Genomic DNA, 23,779 nt, shown 5'->3' with positions numbered 1-23,779 from the left:
GTCCCCCATGTCGGCCTTTGTCACCATGTATCGTTGTACCCAAGTATCTTTGTACTCTTGCGCTAAAGTCGGGCTTTGTATCGTTGTATCTTTTGTAGCTTCTGATGCCGACCTTAGCACCTAAATCCCTGCTGGTGGGGTCCCCCCTGCTAGCCTTAGCAGAGGCCACTCGCTGTAACTTCAACTTGCTGCTACCACACGTCCGGAGCACCTTTTAGCCTTGCTGCCACACACACACAGGCAAAATCGTCGGTCTCCACTTCGTCTTTGACTCTTTTTTACGTGCTTGTTCCCGCTTCCTTTCGTTCCCTCTCCCCTCAAGACCTCGATATCCTACATAGACCGTGTCGACCGCGATAGAGCCATTGTGTTTCTGCTTCCAATTTCTTTGTCCTCGACGTCGACTGTCGCTACACCCCCCGAACACACACCTGACGAGACCTGACTTGACGCCCCGGTGCTCCGTACTCGCGCAAGACCAGCTTACAAACAAAGCAACCTGTCCATCCATCTTACCAGACCTTGATTACCCCCCGTCTTACCCGCCCACTACTGTTGCTGCTACGATATCCAATATCAGCTTCGACTTCGACTTCGACAACCGACCTCGACCTCGCCGCTGTGGGAGGGAGGCATGTCGCCCCAGATTAGAGACCTGCTGCTGCCGCAGTTGGCTCAGGATCGCAAGAGCGGCGCCATGGACGAGGGCGTCTCTCTCGAAGCATGTGACCTTTCATACGTCTACTATACCACGAATTCCTCGTCTTCCGACGTTGCCTCGCCCCTGACTCCCACCTTTTCCAATCGAGGCGTTCCCCTGCGTTACTCCAGCTCAACGTCTTCTCTCGAGTTGCCGCAGATCACCCCGCAAGAGGGGCCTGCTTCACCCGTGGCCCAGCATGCCACGGCCTCCAAATCCAGCATCCGCCAGCTGCCTGATGTCCAGGAAGAGCCTTTGGAACGAGAGGAGGAGTTGGAGGAAGAGGAGGACTCCGACGATGACTTGAGCGACAACCTTGGCATGTACTGTCTATGTAAGTTGTGCTCTCAAAGCCTATCCTGGTGGGCTTCCATGGCTGACCAATCTGTTTCCCCCTTCATGTAGGCGACCATGCATGCGAACACACCAATACCTCCCAGGAGCTCCTGCACGGTGAGATGGCGGGCGAGCTCGACATTGACTACGATCTCGGCTTTCTCAGCGACAGCGACTTCTCCGGCGATTCCCAGTACCCCAAGAAGAAGCGTATCATGAGCGGCGAATCGACCTTTACTGCCATGGCCTCTCGACTCGGTAACCGCTTTCCCAGCATCGCGCGATGGAAGTCTCAGCGAAAGGCAAACAGCATCACGGGCCTCATGACCTCGCCCACCACTGAGCGGAGCATGGAAAACGTCTTGTCTGGAGCCGCGTCCAGCCGGTCCTCCTCCATGTCTTCTCCCACTCGCCAGTTCCCCGTGCTGCTGGACGACTCGCCCATGCCCCCGCCGGCCATGCCATTCTACGAGACGTACGAAAGCACCGACAGCCTGGACATGCACTCGGGCGAGTTCAGCCGCGAGGAGCGGTCAGGCATCGAGCGCGACAGGGCCATGGCCACGACCCCCTTGCTGCCTCCGCTCATGACCGACCCGCTCGGAAAGCCTCCGCAGCCCTCTCCCCTCCAGTCGCCCAGCATTGCGCCGTCGTCTGCCGCCACGGAGGTCCACTCCCCTCGCGTTGTCCCGACTCCCCGGCAGTCTCTCGGCTCCAAGCCGTCCATGTCGTCCCTCCGACACGTCTCGGTCATGACGGAGCTTCCCCTGCCCCTGCCACCGTCCATCCTGCAGGACCAGGACGAGTGGTCCGACCGTCTGGGCCACGCCAACTTCACCATCACGCCTATGCCTTATGGCGTTGACGAGCTTACAGCCGAGTCTGTCACCAAGTTCTGCGACGACTGGGACGCCGCACGGGTCGCTTACACCAAGCACCTGGTCCGCACCGGCGAGCACTACGGCCAGACGAGCAAGACGTACGGCATGACGGAGGCCAAGTGGGCCGAGATTGAGCGCAAGTGGAAGGGTTTCTACACAGACATTGTGCGCCGCACCCAGCCAATGACCACGGCCTCAGTCATGTCTCGCAGCCGCAGCCGAGGCCGCGGACGTGGCCGCTCCGAGAGCGCCAACCCGTCCAGCAAGGCCCAGAGCCAGAACCGCCACGACGACATCTACGCAGCCATGCAGTGGCGGGGCAGGAGGGGCTGTTTGCCCAGCGCCGTCCCGCAGATGCTGGAGGCCCTGGACGCAGAGGGCAAGTTCCCTGGCCGCGGTGACGAAGACATTGTCGGGCCCATGCAGCGGGATGCCTACATGGTGCGAGCCCGAAGCGAGGAGAAGACACCGCGATTCTGGAAGAACCTTGCGGAAAAGCTACGCCTCTGATTTTGTTTCACATTTTCACATTTTTCTTTTTCTTACCATCTGTTTGGATCTCACCGCATTTTCCAACAGAACGACTTTGCTATATTGATTGACCCACGACTTGACGACCAACCACCATAGAACATTGCAGCGCCGGCAAACAACCATGAACATTGTCTCACGCGAAACACTTTTTTTTCTGCTTAACGCCTTATTACTTAATATGAACGAAATGATACCCGACTCTAGTCACTCCTTCCGACACTATTCACACACCACCACGAGATGCTTCATGTCTCGCAGCTCAACCTGTCCGGCAGCGACAACAAAACCCTGGACCGGCGAGCGAGGAAACCTCAGCATGGAGCCACCCGTCTCGCGCCCTTGTTTTCTCTACATGCTCTTTTCATCATGTTACATAGACCACACACCCACCTGTAGATAAGCGGGGGTCGGCGTTTGATCATGATTTGGGAGAAAAAAGCGTGCATAATTTTTGTTATTCTTCTTAGACACGACACGACACGACCACGCACACCTGCCATATACACTGCGCTACAACTTACACTAAAAAATTACAACCACCACACACACACACACACTACGCCCCGAACTCTGGGGCGGGGAAATGGGACATGCATAGCACCCTTGGAGTTTTATTTTTTTTCCTTTGCAGCTTTCCCGGTTTCGGGACAGCATATTTCTCTAGTTAGTCATATGGCTACTGCGCCGTACGTCAGACCAGCTCTGATTAGCTGGAGCTGTTGGATTGAATGGCCACTAAGGAAACGAAAAGAGTTGGAATGATGCATCAACAAGATGTCATTGAAAGTATGCGAATGGAATGGCCCGAAAAGAGAAGAGAGACCTAATGATAGAAGGAAGAGGGGGGAAGCAAGGATAAAAAGAGGAGATGCATTGGGATAAGCGAGCGATAGGATTTTTTTTACATCGTGTACAAAAACAAAATAAATTCAAACAGAGAGATTTTTTCTGTCAATCAATCTTTTTGTTTTCGTTTTGCAGTGCTTGACTTGATTGTGACGTGCGCGATGCTACATTGACGTGTGGGTGTGGGTTTTTTGCGGCTGGTGGGTTAGTATGACGCGAGAGCTGTTTTTGGGGTTCGTGGGAGCTTTGTTGCATTGGGGTTTCTTTTTTGTGCTGTAGCATGGGGAATCGGTATCGTATCGTATCGCTGTGGTAGCACGCGAGTGACAGCATAGGCAGGTTGGAAGAGAGTTGGAGACGTTGTATGAGCGAGAGGACTACTAAGCTATGAGGGCTTTTTTAGGAAGTTTGTATAGCTACGTGGTATCTACGATTATACGTTACTCCAGTTGGAATTGGTATTCTACTATCTCGATTGTATACTTTTATGATGGGAAATGTGAATGGCCTATTTTCTGTGCCCGGCTATTAAAGGTAGACTGCGGATGAGCGGATAAGCGTGGATGCTCTCTCTCTCGGTGCGGTGCTTTGCGTTGCTTCTGCTTACTTGCGTGGTGCGGGCGGGATCCAATGTACGGGTCCGTGGGCTTGGGCGATGCGGTATGTAAGTAAGAGAATATGTATGTACGAATACGCACGTATTACTATCATTTGTTACGCATGTATGTATGTATGTATGTATGTATGTATGTATGTATGTATGTAGGTAGGTATGTGTCTCCCAGTAATGTGCGTTTACGGCGAGAAGGATGGAGTCTTGGGATGGAGTGATAGGACGGTGAGATTCAACTTTTTGCGGGGAAAAGACCGAAGCTGCCAGCAATTTTTTATATGGGGATGCTGGCGCTGTATTGTCCTAAAAAGAAGGTAGACGGAGGCATGTGCATACATGGGTAAGAGTGGTTACTGGGTTTCTTTCACAAGTTTTGTTTATTTTGTGTTGCTATTGCTACTCCATATTACTATTTTTCAGCTGCCTCGGGTTTGGGTATCATGACAATGACAAGGGCGATTTTCGCTGTACCCAAGTGGCAAAGTCGTGCCCAAGAGCCTGGGATTATCGCAGAATTCGTATCCGAGGCCGCAGACCGGGGTCCGCTTTGTGCCCAGTGGGTTGTGTATGTGCGTATGTACAGATACCTGGGAGAAGTATATGATATGGAAGATGCAAGGGATTGTTTAATGGGGATTTCTCGGCGTCGATGAATACATGTAGATAGATAGGTAGAGAGTGCGGTTTTGTTGTCGTGATGAAACGTGCCCTGTATCTGTATAATCTAATGCAATGTTTGCTGCTGCTACCTTGTCCGAGTTTTTAATATGGGAATAGGACAATGCCCGGTCTTTACATGTACGCTCCGCGCAATGCAACATCCGCCCATTCCCAGCAACCAAAAGAGGACGTTAGATATCCATCTCCATGCAGCATAGAAAATCCCACGTTTTTTAGCGAGCCAGTCGCACGGCATCGGGAGCGGGCGTCTGCCGAAGCGCCGTTTCGTCTATACTTGCTTTTTCTTCTATATTTGCGACGTATGCCATCCCCCGTGAAGGAATTTTTCTAGTTTCCTGTTATTGAGTTATTTTTAATCTATTTTTTCTTCTTCTTCAACGGGTACGTGAGTGGAATGTCGCTGGGGGATGATTTGCTGGTGCGCAGACGGGGAGGTGCCTTTGGAGGCTAGCCACGTGGCGGTGACATTTTGGTTGGGCTAATTGTATGAGTGTCTAGTAATTAACTAGGCTTTGACATTCTTCTAGTTTTTCTTCGGATTCTTCTTTTTAACTAAAGAGCTAGGGTGAGTTGGTGTTGTGGATTGTAGAGAGCAAGAATGGGTGGCAAGGTATACTTCAAGATACCGTCAAATGTATCTTCGAGACTGCATCAACTGATGTTGGACTATATGTAAGCCAGGCGTCAAACACCAAGGAAACAACGCACACATATGTCGTAAGATCGATCAGTCGTGCTAGAATTCCTCGGCGACGGGGAAATCGGGTGACTATCCCGTGTATGAGTCAGAAAAGAGGGACATGACAGCTATCAACATCGAGACACCTCGTATGCATGCACCTCTCGAGCCTGTCAATGCTCGACGCATGTGATATGCTATTCTGTTACATGACACCAGCAATGCATTCTGCTGTCCACACCAACTAGCTCGTGGGCTCAAGCCGGTCTACCTGTCCTTCCCGCTGTGGCCTTTACTGCTGTGGTGGGCTTTTGGGTACTTTGACTTCGCTTCGCAGGTGAATGATTGGATGGCCATGATGGGAATGGGTGGGATGACACAGGCTCATGTTTGTGTTCGGGTAGATGCATCGGAATGGTATTGCATCGGTGATTTGTTTGATGGGGGGCATGTATGTAGCCGAGGAGAGATATTGGTTGGATCATTAGACGGGCTGTGTCACGGTGATGGTGGTGGTGGTGGAGCGTTTATTGAGTTGTGGCTGATGTCGTGGTAGTGTTGGGTGCGTGCGTTTATTGTTGCGCTTACACTGCTGGATGGCTTGTCTTTTTTCATTGGAGATGTCTTGTTGATGGAGGATTTGAGTTGAAAGGTAGTGTTACTTTGGGGAGGTGATTTCTTGGGGGTACTTGATTCGTGGATAGCGTTTGGCTTGGCTGGATTTGTGGTTTCTGTTTCAAATGGGTATAAGACTGGAGAGAATAGACTTTTATCAAACTGGTCTTGTAAGACAGAAATTCACGGTGACGAGATATTATCCCTGTCCTGATTATATGTGTATCTAACAACACGTAAAGATTAAAGGACTTTTCTGAAGGATAGACAATAAGCAAGACACTTTTACTACCCTCTTATTCCTGTTCTTTCACAGGTAAATCTGTATGATACCACCCGTACACGTTTCCTATGCGGTTATACTCACTGATAGAACGCCAATCCGAAACATTGCTGACAAATCTGTCAACTAGAGCATAGCAAGAGCGTCGTCATCACAATCACAAATCCTACATATTGTCCTTGAAAATCACATTAGAAGACTACATCGTGTCGATAGTCAATCGTGTTCAATACCATTCGCTCTAGTTGTTGCTATTATATAACAGGCTGAACTGTCGGGCTATTCGAAGAGACCGACGCCGTCGGGGTTCCAATCTAATCAATGCCGTCAAAGCTTTATATTTGCCCACGAGCCACTGTTTTACCTGAAATGGCCTGGTTCAATACTATCGCCGACTTACATAGCCTGCCTCATCCTTGTTCCGCAACGAATTGCCGTAGAACATTTGTAGTGCCTGTAGTCGTTTGAATAGTGGCATACAAGGATCAGCTACCTGTCACGCTAATTAGGACCCATCGATAGCCGAGGGCCGGAGAATAGTGAAACTTGGCTCCTAATTAGTATTCGATATGCTTGTCAATATTCTCCTGCGTGTGGCTGCCTATTGGAGATCTACCCATGCGATGATTCGCTGTACCCCTGAACATGTATTGCCAGATTTGGAAATGCCCAACTATGAAACGGAGAAGATCGTTGGTAATGTACTGCCATTATAGGAAATATCTAGTCATCCAAGGCAACAATTGTGACCTGTTCGTTGAATAGAAGTAAATTCTCTACGTATATAAATGCCACAATAACTTGCCTTCCGTATGCTCGAAGTCTTCTCATCACAGCCAGATTCAGAAGACGCCTCAAGATGCACAAATTCGATATTCTTCTGCTTTCCACCCTTGCGTTGGGAGCTCATGTCACGAGCCATCCATCTCTGCCAACTGTTGATTTGGGATACCAAGTCCATCGTGCCATATCATACAATGTCCGTCCCTGTCACATATCAAGCCCCTCCTTAGGCTAACCAAATCTCTAGGACACAATCAAGGCCTACAACTTCACCAACATCCCCTACGCAGAGCCACCGGTAGGATCTCTACGCTGGAGGGCTCCTATCCCACCCAAGGGCGTTCAAAAGACCATACAGGATGGCAGCGTTGGCAAGATCTGCCCCCAACAATCTCCCAACTGGACAATCACTGCAGTGCAGTTTGCAACGGCATGGGCAACGAACCAGCTTCCGTCTTTCAACTACACCGCGGCCGAGGAAATCGCCAATAGTACTCCGCAGACCACAGACCCGCGAACTACAGAAGATTGTTTGGTCTTGGATGTGATTGTTCCTAAGGCTGTTTTGGATAAAAAGAAGTCCCATGGTAAAAAGGCTCCGGTGTTAGTGTGGATTTATGTAAATAAATCTGATATCTCATCCTTTCTCGGACACAACTAACGAGATCATCAGGGAGGTGGATACGTAAGCGGATCAAAGGAGTCTTGGGGCAGTCCCAATCGCATCATATCTGCTTCTCAAGAAGACGGAAGCGATGGAATTATTTGGGTCGCTATGAACTACCGCCTCGGCGCGTTTGGCTTCCTTGCGGGACCTACAATGCAGAAAGACGGCACAGCTAATGCAGGATTATACGATCAGCGCCTTGCTCTGCAATGGGTGCAAGAGAATATCGCCAAATTTGGCGGAGATCCTGACAACGTCACTGTCATGGGCGAATCAGCCGGTGCAGGATCCATCATGTTCCATCTCCTCACTCAGGGAGGCAAACAACACGTTCCATTCAAAAGAGCAATTGTACAATCCATACCGTTGACCGTCTTGATTGACCCCGCGCAGCAAGAAAGCAGCTTTCAGAAGTTCCTCAAAATCCTCAATGTCAAGTCGTTGAAGGAAGCCAGACGACTGCCTTCGAGTGCCCTCATCGCTGCCAATGTCCAACAGATTGGAGCTGAGCCGTATAACGAGTTTGCCTTTAGCCCTTCTGTTGATAATGTCTACATTCCTGGTCCACCTGCGAAGTTGCTGCTTGAAGCTGCATTCGCCAAGGGCATTCCGTTGTTGTCCTCTCATACGAGCTTCGAGGGTGCATTATTTACTGATCCTCAGACCATTGGAAATGAAACGGCATTGGCAAACAGACTTCAAGCTATTTATCCGCTCATGGAAGAAAAAGACCTCAACTACGTGCTCAACACTCTCTATCCGGCCGTTTACGATGGCTCTCATCCCTACACAACTAGTCTTGACCGAAACATCTTGATGGCAAATGAGATGTATTTTGCCGCTGCCCACCAAGCCCTACTTCAGGCCACTATCCATCGTGGAACAGAAGTGTATGCATGGGAATTTTCAGTGCCGCCGGCTATCCATGGAAGCGACATTACATATACATTCTATGACGGTGCTGCAGGTGTAGATCCTCATGTCGCTAGCATCATGCAGCATGCTATTGCTGGATTCGCAAAGTGCGGAGAGCCTGACGCGGGGCCACTGGGATTCGCATTTCCTCGCTACGGAAAGCAGGCGACGACTGTCAATCTCAACATTAATTCCTCGGTCACTATTTCCGACCCGACGTGGAATAACAGAACTTTGTGGCTGGCGCAGACCTCGTGGATTGGGTGAGCTTGTGAAGCAGAGACAGAATCGTGTCCAAGTGTGAGACTAGAGACGGAGTTTACATGTACTGTTGTGGTTCATATTCAGACTGTATTAATTGTGGTGTAGGAGACGGCAGAGATCTACCCTTCGTATTTTAGACTTCAATTCATGAATTTATTCTGCTATACATGGAAACATAGCTCTGAGTTATATCATGAGGAAACTGCCTCGTAAAGAGTCACAAGTTTAAACCACTAGGTAGAAAACTGAACAATCAAGCAACTCTTTGAGATCGCAGCTGTATGACGCGTTACTCGGCGACCACAGCAGTATTCAGGAATGAAGAAAGATCCAGTGCCTCGTCAGGAGATTGAAATACCTTCAAAGCCGCCGCGATTTGCGTCTTGAATGAAGGATGCTTCTTCCCTGCCTGATATGTACAGCCGACACGGGTCGCATACATAAACTTCGTCAACTTCTGCCTCAGCGCTACGCATGTAATCTTATCCCATTGGTCTGACGTCTCTGATGTTGGGAGCTGGTGTAGATGTAGGTTATATTTGAGATAACCAATGTTCTGCGCTCTGCATTCCCAACAAAGGGCATCGTCTTGCAGCTCCCTTTCCACGGCATAAAGGTGCGTGAAAAATTCCTTCATCACAGATACCCGTTTCTCTTCTATGGCTCCTATCGTTTCTATTAGCTACTGAACAAATGGGAATTTCCAAAACGACCCTAGATACTTACGGAGGATGGAGGGATCAATCGGGAGGCCCAAGGCGGGCACTCGTGTTAAACAACGAATTATCAATTTATGTGTCACCGAAGGGAATCTCTCTTTCAACTGAAAGACTGAGCATATGAAAATCTTTTGGATCAAGTTGCCGTATGCTGCTGATTCTGCCCAAAAATCGTTTTTTGAAGCCCAATGTTGAACAAAAGGTGCGATTGGGTCGCCGCATCGCAAATCATCAGCAATGATGGCAAGTTTTGTCGTCGTGGTGAGCGACACTTCCTTCGAGAGCTTGTGGGCTTGTGCATGAAGGATGCGCAGAACAATCTCAAAGGCATCAGGATCGAACATGGGATCGAACTTCTAATGGCGAAGCCCATCCGATACTTGTGGTGTAGCCTCACTGAAGCATCCCTGCAGCACCTTTTTTGCGCGAATGGATGCCAAAGTGAGATGCTTCATGGACACTTTGAAGGTCACTTGGGATGCCTCGTTCTTGTCGTTGCCTTCGGCCTTCTTGTCGTTGCCTTCGGCCTTAATTCTGGGGAGAATAATCAGCGTGTCTCCATCTGGATCGATATCGACGTGGCGAGAAGTCATGGTTGCTGCGTTCGGTGGTGTTGCCAGACAACAGGCTTCAAGGAACAAAGATGCTGAGTGATGAGTTTGATGGAGTTGCGCTTCAGAAATTAACTTGTGCTAGCTGCTCGCTGCCTGAGGCAGATTTTCTTTTTTTTTTTTTTGTGCGTTGATTAGTCATTCGCATTGTGCATGCACTTTCAGACTTGACAGCTGTTTGGCATTTCGTCCGATGCCTGTCTGTCAAAAGTCGTTGTCGATGGAAGTTGTTATTTGAAGCCAGACAATTGGTCTGCAACTGTTCCCAATTTACCTAGGTAGTGTAATGTCAAACTACATATTTTAGTCCCTGTACTCATATGGGACGCTAGTAATGACATGGACGTTAAATCTCCACTTGTTTCTGGCGCCATTAGTATAAGGTACATATCTACCATAAGAGCAATCGTACCAGACATCAATGCTGTCATCACAGAAGGGAGTGCTTCCTTATTTAGTACCTCAACTTGACCATTGAGCAAGGCGGAGACAGATAGTACAAAAGACTAGTGGTAATGAGATGGAGAGGAAACAACAGTCATCTACCTAGTTCTTCTATACTATTGCTACCTTCTTCTAGTACCGCTGCTATCGTTACATTCTTCTATTTACTAAGGTATAGGTAGTATCTGCAACAATCACTACTTACCTGTCAACATAGAGTATGGATATGGCATAACTACATAGGTAGCTTGGGACACTAAATCGCGGCTGCCGCCACGAAATTGATGTTAGATAGTAGTTCATGTTCTGCTGATCAGTTTGCCTTTATTACTGGTATAATTATAGGTGCACGATATCTACCTCATTACATTAATGTTGAGTTCTCATCAATTTTGAGAATGTGGGTTTCCAAACAGCTAATTCATTCCGCAATCCCAATTTCAGCCTCTCTTTCACTCACGATTGTTGGCTCCATTGCATGCCAGAAGGTTGCTGATTGCTGAATCTCGAGTTTGACAGCATATTCAGCGAAGCTTTAATTTCGGTATGTTTGTGTAAAAGTGCTTTATAAAGTGATTGATATCCTCCTCCAAAGAGGGATGCAGTCCGTGTTGCTTGTGTGAAGCTTTACACAAGTCTCTGTAATCCACTTGTGGATAGGCGAAACATTTGACCTTTATATCAAGTTGCTTCAGAGATTCATTAGTCAGCTCTTTTGAAGAATCCATGGGAAGATTATTCGCATGCATGTTGACGTGCATTAACCCGAGGCTTCCAGCTCTGCATGAGAGACAGAGCCTGGGGTTCTTATACTTTTCGGCAATTGTTAGCAATCTTCTCAATCTCCTTCTCAACAAATCCTTGCGAGCATTATCTATGGCATCTTTCATCTTTGTTAGCTTTCAATTGCGATCTGTAATCGAATATTCTCACCTAAGGCGTCGGGAGAAATGGGCAATCCAAAGACCGGCATGGCACCAGTTGAGCTGAGGATCGCCTGCAATGTCGAGCTTTCATAGAGCCCATTCAACCCAAACACTGTACTTATCAAAATACACCTTGCCAAGTCTACGTTTATCTCTTCTGGTGGCTTGATTGCCAACTTTTTTGCCCACAACGAGGCAAAGAAGTCAACCGACTCTTGGCATTGCAAATCATCCACAATGGCTGCAATATTCGCCAACTGTTCGAGTGTTACTTCTTCAGGAACCTTTTTGTTCTGTGCATGAACTATTCGCATCACCGTCTCAAAAGCTGTTGGGTCAAAAATAGGTGCAAGCTGCCAGTGAAGAAGGCCGTCGGATTCATGCGGCGTGGATTCTTTAAAGGGACCTTGTAACACGGCCTTTGCACGAGGAGAGGCTAGTACCAGATGCCTCATCGAAACTCTGAAGTGAAACATTTCTTGACTAGCTTCGGTGGTACCAGTCTCTGGCTCTATTGAGCTTTAGTATTCGAGGGTCCAGCGAGCTGGGTTACCCAAGCCGTCGACACTTACCTGCATGGGATCCATCTGATAACTTCAGTCTCTTTGCAGCGCGGATGGACTCATTTGCTGTTGTCCCAGTTTCCTCTTTTGCGATAACTTCCGGGTCCGTGATAGTTTCAACATCTGCCCAATCTTTCTCGCCATCCACTACAGATTCTTCATCTACCACAGCTCCCACGTCAGACACGGAACCTCCTGTGTCTGAAATATTCCCAATTGGAAGAATTATCAATGTGTCGCCGTCGGCAACGATATCAATGAGATGGTGAGACATGACTGGTGCAGTTGGCGGCTTGTCAAAATCGAGATTGCGGAGATAGATAGAAATGCCGGCAACGCGGATAAAAGGGGTGTAACTAGTTCCGTGCATTATTTCGCTCTCTTTGATTAGTCAGCCGTCATTAACCGGATCTCGGGATTCAAGATCATGAGTAATCTATAACTCTATTCGTATTTCCAGCCCTCAATCTCCAAATTTCCCATTACGAATCTGCTTGCTTACGAGTTTCTATGTCTGTTGCAACATTTTATGTAAACAACATAAGTAAATCTGCACTTGTCCTAAAATAGAGCTACTGCTAACTAAGGCGAATAACCACTAATACTAACAAGATTGCATTCGGCCAGTCATATCTTCATATAAATAGCCACTCTTTACGAGTTACTATATTTGACTAAAAGCCGGTATTCGAGCCAATCAATGCCGTGTCTCTACCATAAGAATAACAAACATCAACGTCAAAGCCCACTTTCCTCAAGCAGCAGACAGTCACGAGTCATTTCATCCATTCAATCTCTCCAAGCTAGTGGCAAAACGGCAGTACTTCTTCCCGTCCTTGGTCTTGGCTAAAGACAATCTGCAGCAAGGACTGTGCTGAGCCGGAGGTCTCTCCGGGATATCTTGACCAATAGAAACCAAAGGAATGCCACAACTTCCAACTTCAGACGACCAACTATCAGGGGGTATATGACCTCAATACGATGCAATGAGCACTGCCTCGTACCTTCTTACGCCTTCTTGGTGCCTCTCAGTCTTTGGTGACACAAGGGAGTCAAGAAGAGCCCAAATCCCTCAGTCTCTGGTATAACATATATCTTCCTAAAGCAGCAAGCCTGTGTCTCCGGAACGTGTCCGTAAATTGTTTTGCCTAAGCTTCATTCATATGAATTCCGCAAAGGGGGGTGACTGGTGGGCTACCCTTATAGGCCTAAGACGACGCGTTCTCGTAAGATATCAAGTTACACATGGCTTAGCTTCTGTGTAACTATTCCAAGGGTCACCAATAGATACCCAGAGCTGCAGCATGATACGTGTCATGGCCGTAATAATGTGCCCACCCCTGACACTCATGGTTCAAGGATGGGAATCCTAGGGGGGGAGAGGGGATATAAAATGGCTTCATCCCCCCCAGGAGGATGTTGAGAACTTTCTTCTTCAGCATCACCTCTTGATATCCATCAGAATCGAGACGGGCTTGGCAAACTCCCCCCTGCTTGTTTGCTCTTTAGATTACCTGCCACATTTCAATTATCTTTCTCTGTCATTCATTATTCATCTTGGGGGTATCACATACCGCTGTTGACTTTATCGTCTACGCGCGTACGCCGCTCATCAAGTTGCTCAGAACGGGGCCACCTCCAGAATGTGGTTACCACATTGTCATCCATGGGTGCTCACCCTTGTCCAGTTGCCAATAGTTTGTCTGTGGGCAAGGTATAAGTATGGATACTCCCTCCCTCCCTGGCTAACCTGACAATACTCATTCTGCAAGCCTGACTGCCAGGTTTTGTGGATTGAGTCATTGACTCTTCACAAGTCTGCCTCGTCTTCACCAAGACAGAAGCGTCACCAGGTTGGGCAGCAACCCTAATCACAGAGTCTCCATCCTCATCAAGGACTTTGAGGGGAGCAGGTGAACATCATAAAAACAAAAATCAATTGAGTGACAATCTGACATCCTAGTTAAACTAATATCCTGAACAAAGGGAAAATAGGCACACAAATTTTCTTAGGTTCCACGAAAAATCAACCAAATATGAGGTTTGAAAAGACATCGAACCATTCACAGCTCTTCAGGGCTGCAACCCCCGGTACTGATGCAGAAAGCATCCTTCTCCTTCTCCCCAACACCATTGTGGCCCTTGTGGCACACCATTTTGTATCGTGGCAGCCCTGGAGTCGTGTTCCACGGCTTATTGACCGGGGTCGTTGCCATCACCGTAAGTGTAGTTGTTGGTGCCCGAGGACTCGCCCTGCGAATAGTTGGGGAAGAGCATTGGGTCGAACATGAGCAGAGAGGGATCGATGTTCGTCAGATCCCCCTGCCACGCACCATCCTGGAATTGTTGCTGAAATGGATCCTGGAAGCCACCTTGGGATACTGGAAAGCCATCCGGGGATATTTCTGGGTAGATATCCATCAAACCCTCTTCGAAGATGTCTGGATAGTCGTCTGGGAAGACACCCAGATAGGGGTTCTCGTAGGCGTCCACAGTGACGTCCTGGAAGATGTTTGGGTAATCTTGCATCTGAAGGGAGAGATCATTGAAGTTGAATTCGAGCCCATCTTCAGGGGGTGCAACCGTGGGTGGCAGAACAGGAGGAGCCGTGGTCGTGGCCGTGGCCGTGGCAGCGGCCGGGGCCTGATTCGCCTGGCTGCTCTTTGATTTCTTGCGAGGGTCTACCTTGCACATGCCACATCTCACGATGAGCCAGATAACGTCTTGTCGAACGATACCGCAGTATCTCTTGCTGACTCGTCTCCATGTTGCATCCCACCCCAGGTGGTCTTTGATGTGTACTGACTCCACAGTTCGGAGAATTTCATCCACTGTGACGACAATCCTGTCACTTTCCTTGCCATTTCGTGCCTTGGCCAGGAGTTGCTGACGATTTGCGTCCCATCGGTAGGTCTTGTGAGCGTAGTTGCGTCGGCTATAATCCTTCTGACAGGTGGGCTTCATGCTGGGGTCACTGAGCCACCTGACCAGATTATGCTTCTCAATGGCTGGAATACGTTTTTTATTCGGATTATTTTTGAGATACTCCGCGAACGACTCGGGTATCCCAGGCATTCTACTGAACGGGTAATAATCTTGTAATTGAGATTTCTTCTTGATCCACTGCATTGCAAATCAAAGCTTCTCCTTAATCGTAGCAAAACCATCCTCGATCTCATCCTCGATCCCTTCCTTTCTAAAGACTTTTCCAACTGTCTCAGAACTCGAACAACCCATTGTGAGTTCGAATCAACTTCAACCTTCGACGGCGGGAGTACGCAGCCCATGGAGTGGTTCTTCTCGACAGCGGGAGTACAAAGGGCCAATCAACGGCGTCCAAATTTCATGTCTGAGATTGTGATGCAAAAAGGAAAGCCACGCCAGGGCAGCCATGCTTAAATAGATTGATTTAATATCCTAGAACGTGTATTAGTGGTCCCAGAACCGATGAGACCTGGAAATTTGTCTCAAGATCGAAGAGATCTGGCGGTGCATGCGTACAAGACATCCTGTTAGCTGAAAAGAGGCCTTGTATGATATGTGATGGATCCACACACTCCTACAATTTAAGTTGAAAAGAGAAATAATAATGATAAAATAATAAAATAACAGTAGGAATTTAATCAGACGTCATTAAATTTTGTAGATCCTTACGAGTACATTGCAATTCCTTGAGAGGGGAGTGCGCAGAGTGGAAGCCGCCTCTGCATTAATATCACCATCAACCAAATTACCAAGACAGCACAAAGTTTTAGCTTGACCATAACTTTTCTACTTTTGGACGAACCGCTACATCGGACAACATATGCCTTTCAATTGGCGTGGTTCATGTCGTGGATTACTCCCCGGCTTGGCTTAACGAGCAACAGATAGTACATCTTTTACACCGCGCTGAGGCGCTATTTTTTCTTTTTTCCCTTCTTTTTCTTTTTATTCTTTATGTTTCACTTGTTTGGGTAAACTATGTGCACACATGATGCTTTCTTTCCGCACCAGGCTTCATTTATACAGCACTACGGTATGGCGGTGCTACTCAAGCAAATAATAAGCGACTCGTACATAATTGAGCTTGACGAACAAAGATTATTTGGGATCTTGGCCATCAAAAATGAAATTGAATTGACAATTGAGCAAAATCCAGTGTTATTTGACCAGAACTCCAGGTGCAAGAGTACGATTTGGTGGGGAAAAGCACACAAGCCTTGTGCCCCTTGCAAAATCAGGGTCTACGACCCGAAGAACAAGGGTTTACGATCTGCGTTTTTTGGAGTTTGTATCAATTTTGCTTTTTCCACTAAATTGCGGCATTAATTTACAGAGAAAATGTCTTGGGTCCCTTTGTTTTGAAGTTTAGCAAGCAGAAGCATCTTGTCGGTGTGCATCTGACGCGAGGGATGAACGGGGAGACGGAAGTCTGAAGATCTAGAGCAAATGTTACATCAAATGGTACATCACAGAGCGTTGCGGTTACTGCCACTTTATATAGCCGTATATATAAAATTCATAAAATATTAATATTATGAAGTATAAACTGAAGCATCATATCAAGAAGCGCTGCAAAGCACAGGGATTCAGCCCATAGCCACTATTCGCTTCACCGGCCGATGCTGCCCAACGAAGCCCTCGTATTTATTCGCATCCAGAGCCCAGCCTTTCTTCTGCAGTCCCTATTCCCAAACCAGCAAGGCGTCTAATTGTAGTTTAATTGTCACCTCAGACTCTACCATGTATTGTTGCTCTCGCCTTCGCTACTTCGCTGCTTCGCTACTTCGCTATCGTCGTTGCTTCGCTATCGTCGTTTACCGTCATCTTGGGAGTGTGTCATCTTGGCAACCCTGAAGCTTGTTTCACCTTAACCGATTTCCTGGATCCGACGATCATTTTATGGTGTCCGATCTCCGTGAGAGACAAGAGCTATCAGGATCGCGAGATCATTTGGATCAGTCATGTCCACAAAGAGTTTAGAATCCCGGCAATTTATTACGCTAGGGTGAACCAACAAACCCACGTTCACATAACGTAACACTGATCAGCCTTGTCACGGGTTATTGCCGAGACTGGAATCCCAGGATCTCCCTTGGCAATCTGGTGATGCCCTGGATGCGGGGAACTGAGCCGCGGGCGAAACACCAAGTCTCACCGAAAGAATACCAACTGCATGAAGCTTTGCACGTGAGGTAGAGAAAGGCTCTACGCGTTTACCAGCGGTATTGCTGGCGCGACTGAATCAAAGTACCTGTACTCGTACGTATTGTATACTTGGGGGCCAGTTTGGGCGCCTCTTTGTGGTGAAAGCTCATAGGTTTATGCGAGGTGAGTTGTTCACGCGTCGACCCTTGTTGTGTCTGACATATGTCCACCACACTTATCAGCCGCTGCTCTATCGAGCTCTATCGATTTTGTGTGTGATTTTATCGTCGTTTTCGTGAGTATTGTCACTTTGTCAATACGATGGCACATAGATGATTTCCGTTGTGGGACCTCCTCATAGTATAAGTTGGATCGCGGCCTTACGAGAGACCTCTACTTGTACCCTCTGTATTACTTCTAAAAAGCAGCTCATACGAGTTTTTACCCCAAGAACTATAACTAAACTAACGGCCGTCAACAGTAATTTAACAAATAGAAGCGTATCATTCGTGTAGAGTAGCGAATTTTATCCCAAGTGGCTCGTGGTTGGTACCCTAGAATTGAGGGCACCAGCACTAGCATCAGCAGCAGCCCAAGCGCACCAAAAGCATCTGGGATCACCAGAGGGACGCGAAAGAGGATGTTAGAAAAGCTGGATGAAATTCTTCTTTAAATAAAGCCAACTATTTCAAGCTTGGAGATTAGTTTGTAGTAGTTTGGCGCCATGAGCGTTGGTGGAAGCCATGTGCTATCCGCCCACAGTCCTCCACTTCCTTTACGACGGTAAGCAGAAACAACAGCTCCATCAACTCCATCTAGTAGGGCAATCAATCTAAAGCTAGCAGCTATTATATTGTCTATTCCTTTATCTATTCTTCCATCTTTCCATCATTTTGTCGTCTTCGACTCCATTCCCTCTCTATACGGCTTCAACGCGATTCATTCTGCTTGTGTAGAAGACGAAAGACGCCGATCATCGCCAATTCCGCCTAACCTGGACCAGAGTCAGTGACGTCAACGCTGCGATCCAGCTCCAAGCAATGATTCTGACGTCGGCGGCAAGATCAAGGCCCAGCTGAAATGGATACCAGATCGATCTATTTGGCTGCCAAGATGGAGCCCTTTTTAAATAATAAAGGTGAGAGAATATTCTTCAAACCTCATCACTTGCATCAGCGATAGCCTCTTTAACACATGGGACGTTCCTCCAGTTCGACATGGACGCTCCAGACCAAAGCAGCAACAAGTCCTCTTCTGGACTCGGTAGCGAGCCTGAAATAATCGAAAGCTACGATGAACAAGTTCCAACTGCCAGCCATGCCCTCGCCGAGGAAAGCATCCAGACCGAGGTCGAGAACAAAGGCGCCAGCCAGATTGACCACGACGAGATCGAGGTGAAGAACATCGGGTGGAAGGACAAGGCACAATGCGTCCCGCAGCCGGTGGTCGGCGGAATGAGGAACGAAGAACTCTGGATCTTGATTAGACGCTTCAACAAGCAGGTCTTCGAGGTCAAGAGCATCGACACCGTTCCGCTGGCTGACTTGGATATGAATGTTGCGGATGACGATGCCTTCTCTCCAGACAAGCTGCGCGCGCAATTGGAGCGCTTATACATGACGGTGGTGGTCTCTATCGTTTCTCTGTGGAAACACATTGTACGCCTCCGCTCGTGGAGAGAGACAAAGAGAACGGCGGCGTTCCTGGCCGTGTACGCCTTTGCGTGGCTATTTGACCTGCTGGTACCGGCCATCATCATGTTTCTCATCGTCTTGATTGCCTATCCGCCCGCGAGAACAATTTGCTTCCCTCCAGCACCACCATCCATCGTCGACTCAAAGACAGGAGGCGTACAAAAACCGCCTTCTGGTGTCCTTGCTTCTGATACATCCATCACTGGAGCGCCGGAGAAACACGAAGGCGAGGGTGTTGAGCAAGAAGCACACAGCTTCGTCAACAGCATCGCGTCGGTATGTGCCGGCGTAAGATCTCGTGCCCCTTTGTGCGTTAATAAAAGAATTACTGCTAACAATTTTCTTCTTCTTCTTCTCCAGGTCGTCATAAGTACGAGCGCGGGGAAGCACCCACAAGGTGATCCATACGACGACAACACTGCCCCAGATCCGACAAACATAACATCAGACATTTCGGCCGCCAAGGACGCGACAGACGGAAAAGAGACCTCTGTAGAACATGACAGGACAAAGAAGCCCGTTTCCAACATTGTCTGGACCAAGACTGGACCTGTCATGCACCTAATTTCGGAACTTGTTGATACTTGGGAGCGCTTTGGGAATGCCCTCAGCCCGACGCCACCGTTCCCTGTCGAGCAGCCACGATTGACGCTGTCTGCCTGTCTTTTGCCTCCTTTGTTTCTTTCATTTTGGGTTTCTTCGTATATGCTGCTCAAGGGCCTTGGATTTGGTGTTGGATTCGTCCTCTTCGGCGATCCGATCATCACACCAGCCCTGCAGTTTGCCAACAGGACATACCCGCGTTGGGAGAAATTCATTGAGCTGCGAAATACCATTTTGCGAGGCATTCCAACCAATGCACAACTTGCAGTCACGCTGCTGCGCATCGGCGAGAAGAACAAGACGCCAATTCCTCCACCTCCATCCTCTGATGCGCCACCACCCCCCAAGATTGATCCTGAAGCTGCACAGCAGGTCGACAATCTAGGTACATGTACTTGGCTCGCACACTCCCACTATGTAAAGCACATACTAATGTCTTATAGGTGTCACTGAAGAGGAAGCGAGGGAAGCACTTCAACCTGATTTAGATCACGCATCAGATGTCAAAGACGACAGTCAGCAGCGAAAGCCCAAACGGTCACATCGGATCCTTAATATGCTCAAAGGCACTGCCAAGGGTGGCGTACACACAGCTCTCGCTGCCGACAAAGCCAAAGCTGCTGCTGGTGCTTATCACGCGCGAAATCGTCTCGGTGTCGTGAACAAACCCTCAGACGCTGACTCCATGTCGGGTCCAATCTGTTTCCCTGCCCGATGCCGTGGTAAAAAGGGCCATGCATACATCACGGCCACGGCTACGAGTCCCGCGTTGAGCTGGACCTCGGATATCGAAGACGTGAATCCAGCCTGGACAGTAGCTATTGAAGACATTGACCAGCTGAAAAAAGTTGGAGGCTTAGGGTGGAAGACCAAAATTCTTGTGGGATGGGCTATGGAGAGAGAAGTGGTGGATGGGTTGGTTGTCAGAACAAAGGACGGAACCGAGCATCACTTGACAGCCATCACAATGCGCGATGAGCTGTTTAACCGATTGATTGCGATGGGACATCAAATGTGGGAAGCGTGTTGACGCAACTCTTTCTCTGATAGACAGTAAAATTTGTAATGATATTGTGATTTAATAATACATTCCAGTTCGTGTTGTTATAAAAAGGACTCAACAACTCCAAAGTTCCAGAAAACCTGATCAAAACTGGATGTCCCGACCCTTGAAAAGTTGGATTGAAGCAACTTTGGCCGCACTTGGTACGCAAGTGACTTGGCAAGGGCTCTCTAACAAGATGTTCGATTGGTTCGAGAGTCTTTTGGATCTGCCGTTCCCGTCTTTTCATGTGGACCCGGCCAGAGCTAATCGGAACGGAATGCTCCACTGCGGCAGCCATGGTGAGAAAGTATGGCCGCGCCTGTTTTTGGACATTATTTCCAATTAGGTAGCTGAGTCTGATGGGAGGAGAGAGTTGCTAGTCGGTGGAAATGTAGAGAGTAATGAATTAGTAATTGGTGACGAATTTCATGTTGGAAACTTGTTGTTTTACTAGCGTTTAGGTGGTGCAGCTCTTTGTTATAAATGGAGGCTGTGGAATGATGAATTGGATCTGGTCTGTTTGGTCTAATCGGCACTTACAAGTTATACTTTATTAAAAATATCTTTAAATTTATCCTTAAGCAAGAAACAATGGCTCCGACAAAGGTACTCGTCACCGGTGCAACTGGCTACATGTAAGTCTGATCAAGTAAAGCTCCATTGAAGCAGCTTATACTCACGAAAATACCAGCGGTGGCTCTATCCTCACTCGACTTCTCAAGTCGACCCATCCCAATATCAAAAATCTATCATATACCGTGCTGGTGCGAAAGCCCGAGCATGCAGAGCATTTCAAGTCCATTGGTATGACGCCAGTCATATTCGAGAATCTCGACCAGGTGGACCTTTTGAAGAAGGAGGCGTCTGAGCATGACATTGTCATCAACTCGGCCAGTGCATTCAGAGCACTGGGTGCGAGGGCGTTGATTGAGGGATTAGCGGAGAGAAAGAAGAAGACTGGCGAGCCAGTCCGGTTTATTCACGTAAGTGACGGCGACATACTATCCTAATACGCTGTAAATACTGACTTACTATTGTAGACATCTGGTACATCTAGTGTCGGCAATCGTCCTGTTAGCAAAATCTACACTGAAGAAGATGCCCCATTCGAGTTCAACGACAAGACTCAAGACATCCATGCCTACGAGCTGAAGCGCGAAGCTCACGACTCATATCCTCAGCGAGCATGTGATGTTGCAGTCGTCGTAGCAGGAGAAGAACTCAACGTGCCGACTTACATCCTCATGGCGCCAACAATCTACGGTGTCGGATCGGGCCCGTTTAACAAGCGCTCTGTTCAAGTTCCCTTCTTGTCGCGACGAGCCTTGAAGAAGGGATACGCAGAGTACATTGGCGAGGGAGCCGGCGTGTGGGATCACATTCACATCGACGACACCACAAAGATTTACGAATTACTATTAGAGAAGCTCTTTGCGAAAGCAAATGTGCCTTTTGGAAGAAAAGGCATTTACTTTGGCGGCAGTGGACGCCACTCGTGGAAGCAGGTCGCAGAAGGCATCGCCAGGGCTGGCTTTGCGGCTGGCGTCTTGGAGGCTGAGCCGCGGGCGATTTTGCTGGAGGATTTGGCGAAAGATACGCCTGGTGCAGTTGAGCAGTACTTGAAACTAGGATTTGCATCGAGGTCGTGTACGAATGCGGAGCTGACAAGGGAAGTGCTGGGATGGAAGCCGGAGATTGGAGAGGAGGCGTGGGAGAAGGGTTTTGCGGAGGAGATTGAGGCGGCATTGGCACAGTAAAGATTCGTCTTGATGGTTACATGTAAGCTGAGCAGATACAAGAAGCTACGATAATTCTAAACCTAGAAGTTGACATCTTACTCTTCAACTCCAGCAACGGCAATGTACTTCTCATACTCGGGCTTGAGCACAAATTTCCTCGCATCGGTGCTTGCGCTCACATCCTTCCATTTCTGCAAGAGTTGAATCTCCTCCGTACGTCTTTTCGTCGCATAAATCAAGCTATCCGATCCCAAAACGACGCGAACCGCCCAAGGACGACCCGCTGCAGGTCCTTCACGCTGAATGACTTGCACCATTGCGGATGCCGCCTTGTTAGGATCGCCAGGGATAACCCACGAGTGATCAGGCATGAACAGGTTGAGATACTGCCCAAAAATTCCCGCATAGGGTTCAGAAACAGGAGCCTCAGGGATAGCCACGTCGTCTGGGTTCACTGCGGCATCGGCGGCATCTTCGTCCTCGCGAGGCTGAGCCAGACGAGTTGGGAAACCACCAATGTCAAAGGCAACGCACTTGATTCCCATGTGAGACACTTCCTTGTGCAGACTCTCGGCGAAGGAGCTTAGTGCTGCCTTTGTCATGCAGTAGTGGCCCAGGAAGGGGAGTGCTCCCCAGGCACAGCCGGATGAAGTGAATGAGATGATACCGTGGCCTTGGGCGCGGAAGAAGGGCAGGATGGCTTGAGACATGTGCAGCTGGCCGAAGACGTTGACTTGGAACATGGTATTGATGTAGTCGTCGCTATTTAGAAGTTGTGATTAGAACTACCTATCGTGGGTCTGAAGCTGTAGAGAGAGAAAGACGTATAAGCAACACTTACTCGGCATCTTCAATAGTCTTCATAGCAGACATGCCAGCATTGTTGACCAAGACATCAATGTGTCCGAAAATCTCCCACGCCTTCTTCACCTGAGCTTCCACGACGGACTTTCCAGCTGTAACGTCGAGTTCCAGCAGAGCCACGTTTTCGGACTTGAGGTGGCCGAGCTTCTTTTCCACACTTCTGCCAGAGGCGATGACTTTATCGCCACGGGAGATGATGTGGTTGACCAAGGCGGCGCCGATGCCAGAGGTGGTCCCGGTGACGAGGAAGACGGTTTGAGCCATTGTTTTTGTTTAAGAGAGCAGTTTATATATGATATGAGATTGAGATGGTTATCAAGTTGGTTGTACTACTCATTTAGGAGCATTATGGGAGATGGAACTACGGGAAATTGAAGCATTTTATGTTCTTGGTATCCTCATGATTCTACAGAGATGCTATTCTACATGATATGAACCTCGGAGTTGCTGTTGATGTCAACGTTATGATTCCGGTATCTCCAATTCTGCCATCATGCATCACGGACGATTAGTCCGCAGAGTTGAGGATTTAGCGTAGCACTGTGAAGGAAATGTCAGTGTGGAGTCGTAACAGCCAATACTTTTGGTCCGCGGACGAAGGACGATTTGACCGAATGAATGGGAACTCAGCCTCTTTCAGTCCA

At 48.3% G+C, this 23,779-nt stretch overlaps 8 protein-coding genes across 8 annotated transcripts; 4 read left to right on the top strand and 4 right to left on the bottom strand.

The window, feature by feature from the left end:
* Nucleotides 1–497: 497 nt before the first annotated feature.
* On the top strand, nt 498–2,649 carry V8C40DRAFT_159365 (uncharacterized protein). The gene is made up of 2 exons (XM_083211424.1): nt 498–1,034; nt 1,106–2,649. Exons 1-2 carry the CDS (start codon nt 635–637, stop codon nt 2,425–2,427), a joined length of 1,722 nt encoding a protein of 573 aa, XP_083076123.1. The 5' UTR covers nt 498–634; the 3' UTR covers nt 2,428–2,649.
* A 4,378-nt stretch (nt 2,650–7,027) lies between these two features.
* Nucleotides 7,028–8,962, top strand: V8C40DRAFT_285220 (alpha/beta-hydrolase; the record flags this gene model as incomplete). Its single annotated transcript, XM_083222319.1, has 3 exons — nt 7,028–7,147; nt 7,199–7,570; nt 7,625–8,962. The coding sequence occupies 3 exons, from the start codon at nt 7,028–7,030 to the stop codon at nt 8,798–8,800; spliced, it is 1,668 nt and encodes a 555-aa protein (XP_083076122.1). The 3' UTR covers nt 8,801–8,962.
* V8C40DRAFT_237168 (uncharacterized protein) lies at nt 8,870–10,160 on the bottom strand. The gene is made up of 2 exons (XM_083214197.1): nt 9,524–10,160; nt 8,870–9,463 (listed from the first exon to the last, which is right to left on the bottom strand). Exons 1-2 carry the CDS (start codon nt 9,858–9,860, stop codon nt 9,087–9,089), a joined length of 714 nt encoding a protein of 237 aa, XP_083076121.1. The 5' UTR covers nt 9,861–10,160; the 3' UTR covers nt 8,870–9,086.
* A 688-nt stretch (nt 10,161–10,848) lies between these two features.
* Nucleotides 10,849–12,383, bottom strand: V8C40DRAFT_237166 (uncharacterized protein). The gene is made up of 3 exons (XM_083214196.1): nt 12,070–12,383; nt 11,505–12,008; nt 10,849–11,454 (listed from the first exon to the last, which is right to left on the bottom strand). Exons 1-3 carry the CDS (start codon nt 12,332–12,334, stop codon nt 11,096–11,098), a joined length of 1,128 nt encoding a protein of 375 aa, XP_083076120.1. The 5' UTR covers nt 12,335–12,383; the 3' UTR covers nt 10,849–11,095.
* Nucleotides 12,384–14,253: 1,870 nt separating this feature from the next.
* V8C40DRAFT_263055 (uncharacterized protein) lies at nt 14,254–15,189 on the bottom strand (the record flags this gene model as incomplete). The annotated part of the gene is made up of 1 exon (XM_083219420.1): nt 14,254–15,189. One exon carries the CDS (start codon nt 15,187–15,189, stop codon nt 14,254–14,256), a length of 936 nt encoding a protein of 311 aa, XP_083076119.1.
* A 3,149-nt stretch (nt 15,190–18,338) lies between these two features.
* Nucleotides 18,339–20,561, top strand: V8C40DRAFT_237159 (DUF3292 domain-containing protein). Its single transcript, XM_083214195.1, has 3 exons — nt 18,339–19,160; nt 19,245–19,878; nt 19,931–20,561. The coding sequence occupies exons 1-3, from the start codon at nt 18,408–18,410 to the stop codon at nt 20,515–20,517; spliced, it is 1,974 nt and encodes a 657-aa protein (XP_083076118.1). The 5' UTR covers nt 18,339–18,407; the 3' UTR covers nt 20,518–20,561.
* Nucleotides 20,562–20,998: 437 nt separating this feature from the next.
* V8C40DRAFT_159304 (uncharacterized protein) lies at nt 20,999–22,328 on the top strand. The gene is made up of 3 exons (XM_083211423.1): nt 20,999–21,167; nt 21,224–21,515; nt 21,573–22,328. Exons 1-3 carry the CDS (start codon nt 21,124–21,126, stop codon nt 22,287–22,289), a joined length of 1,053 nt encoding a protein of 350 aa, XP_083076117.1. The 5' UTR covers nt 20,999–21,123; the 3' UTR covers nt 22,290–22,328.
* On the bottom strand, nt 22,329–23,399 carry V8C40DRAFT_285216 (SDR family oxidoreductase; the record flags this gene model as incomplete). Its single annotated transcript, XM_083222318.1, has 2 exons — nt 22,329–23,033; nt 23,113–23,399. The coding sequence occupies 2 exons, from the start codon at nt 23,397–23,399 to the stop codon at nt 22,367–22,369; spliced, it is 954 nt and encodes a 317-aa protein (XP_083076116.1). The 3' UTR covers nt 22,329–22,366.
* Between the last annotated feature and the right edge of the window lie 380 nt (nt 23,400–23,779).

This window comes from Trichoderma camerunense (genome assembly GCF_050948025.1).
Source record: "Trichoderma camerunense strain CBS 138272 chromosome Unknown V8C40scaffold_4, whole genome shotgun sequence".
Taxonomy (NCBI): domain Eukaryota; kingdom Fungi; phylum Ascomycota; class Sordariomycetes; order Hypocreales; family Hypocreaceae; genus Trichoderma; species Trichoderma camerunense.
Note: the sequence above shows the minus strand (reverse complement) of the source record. Positions and strands in the feature narration are given on the sequence as shown.

Bases quoted from the DNA above. Each gene is read 5' to 3' on its own strand.
- V8C40DRAFT_237168 (XM_083214197.1), bottom strand. From the start codon at position 9,860: ATGTTCGATCCTGATGCCTTTGAGATTGTTCTGCGCATCCTTCATGCA. The intron at 9,464-9,523 runs GTAAGTATCTAG...TAGAAACGATAG, and splicing joins GATTGATCCCTCCATCCTCC to GAGCCATAGAAGAGAAACGG.
- V8C40DRAFT_237166 (XM_083214196.1), bottom strand. From the start codon at position 12,334: ATGTCTCACCATCTCATTGATATCGTTGCCGACGGCGACACATTGATA. The intron at 12,009-12,069 runs GTAAGTGTCGAC...AAAGCTCAATAG, and splicing joins ATCAGATGGATCCCATGCAG to AGCCAGAGACTGGTACCACC. The intron at 11,455-11,504 runs GTGAGAATATTC...CAAAGATGAAAG, and splicing joins CATTTCTCCCGACGCCTTAG to ATGCCATAGATAATGCTCGC.
- V8C40DRAFT_237159 (XM_083214195.1), top strand. From the start codon at position 18,408: ATGGACGCTCCAGACCAAAGCAGCAACAAGTCCTCTTCTGGACTCGGT. The intron at 19,161-19,244 runs GTATGTGCCGGC...CTTCTTCTCCAG, and splicing joins TCGTCAACAGCATCGCGTCG to GTCGTCATAAGTACGAGCGC. The intron at 19,879-19,930 runs GTACTTGGCTCG...AATGTCTTATAG, and splicing joins GGTCGACAATCTAGGTACAT to GTGTCACTGAAGAGGAAGCG.
- V8C40DRAFT_159365 (XM_083211424.1), top strand. From the start codon at position 635: ATGTCGCCCCAGATTAGAGACCTGCTGCTGCCGCAGTTGGCTCAGGAT. The intron at 1,035-1,105 runs GTAAGTTGTGCT...CCCTTCATGTAG, and splicing joins CCTTGGCATGTACTGTCTAT to GCGACCATGCATGCGAACAC.
- V8C40DRAFT_159304 (XM_083211423.1), top strand. From the start codon at position 21,124: ATGGCTCCGACAAAGGTACTCGTCACCGGTGCAACTGGCTACAT. The intron at 21,168-21,223 runs GTAAGTCTGATC...CGAAAATACCAG, and splicing joins ACCGGTGCAACTGGCTACAT to CGGTGGCTCTATCCTCACTC. The intron at 21,516-21,572 runs GTAAGTGACGGC...TTACTATTGTAG, and splicing joins AGCCAGTCCGGTTTATTCAC to ACATCTGGTACATCTAGTGT.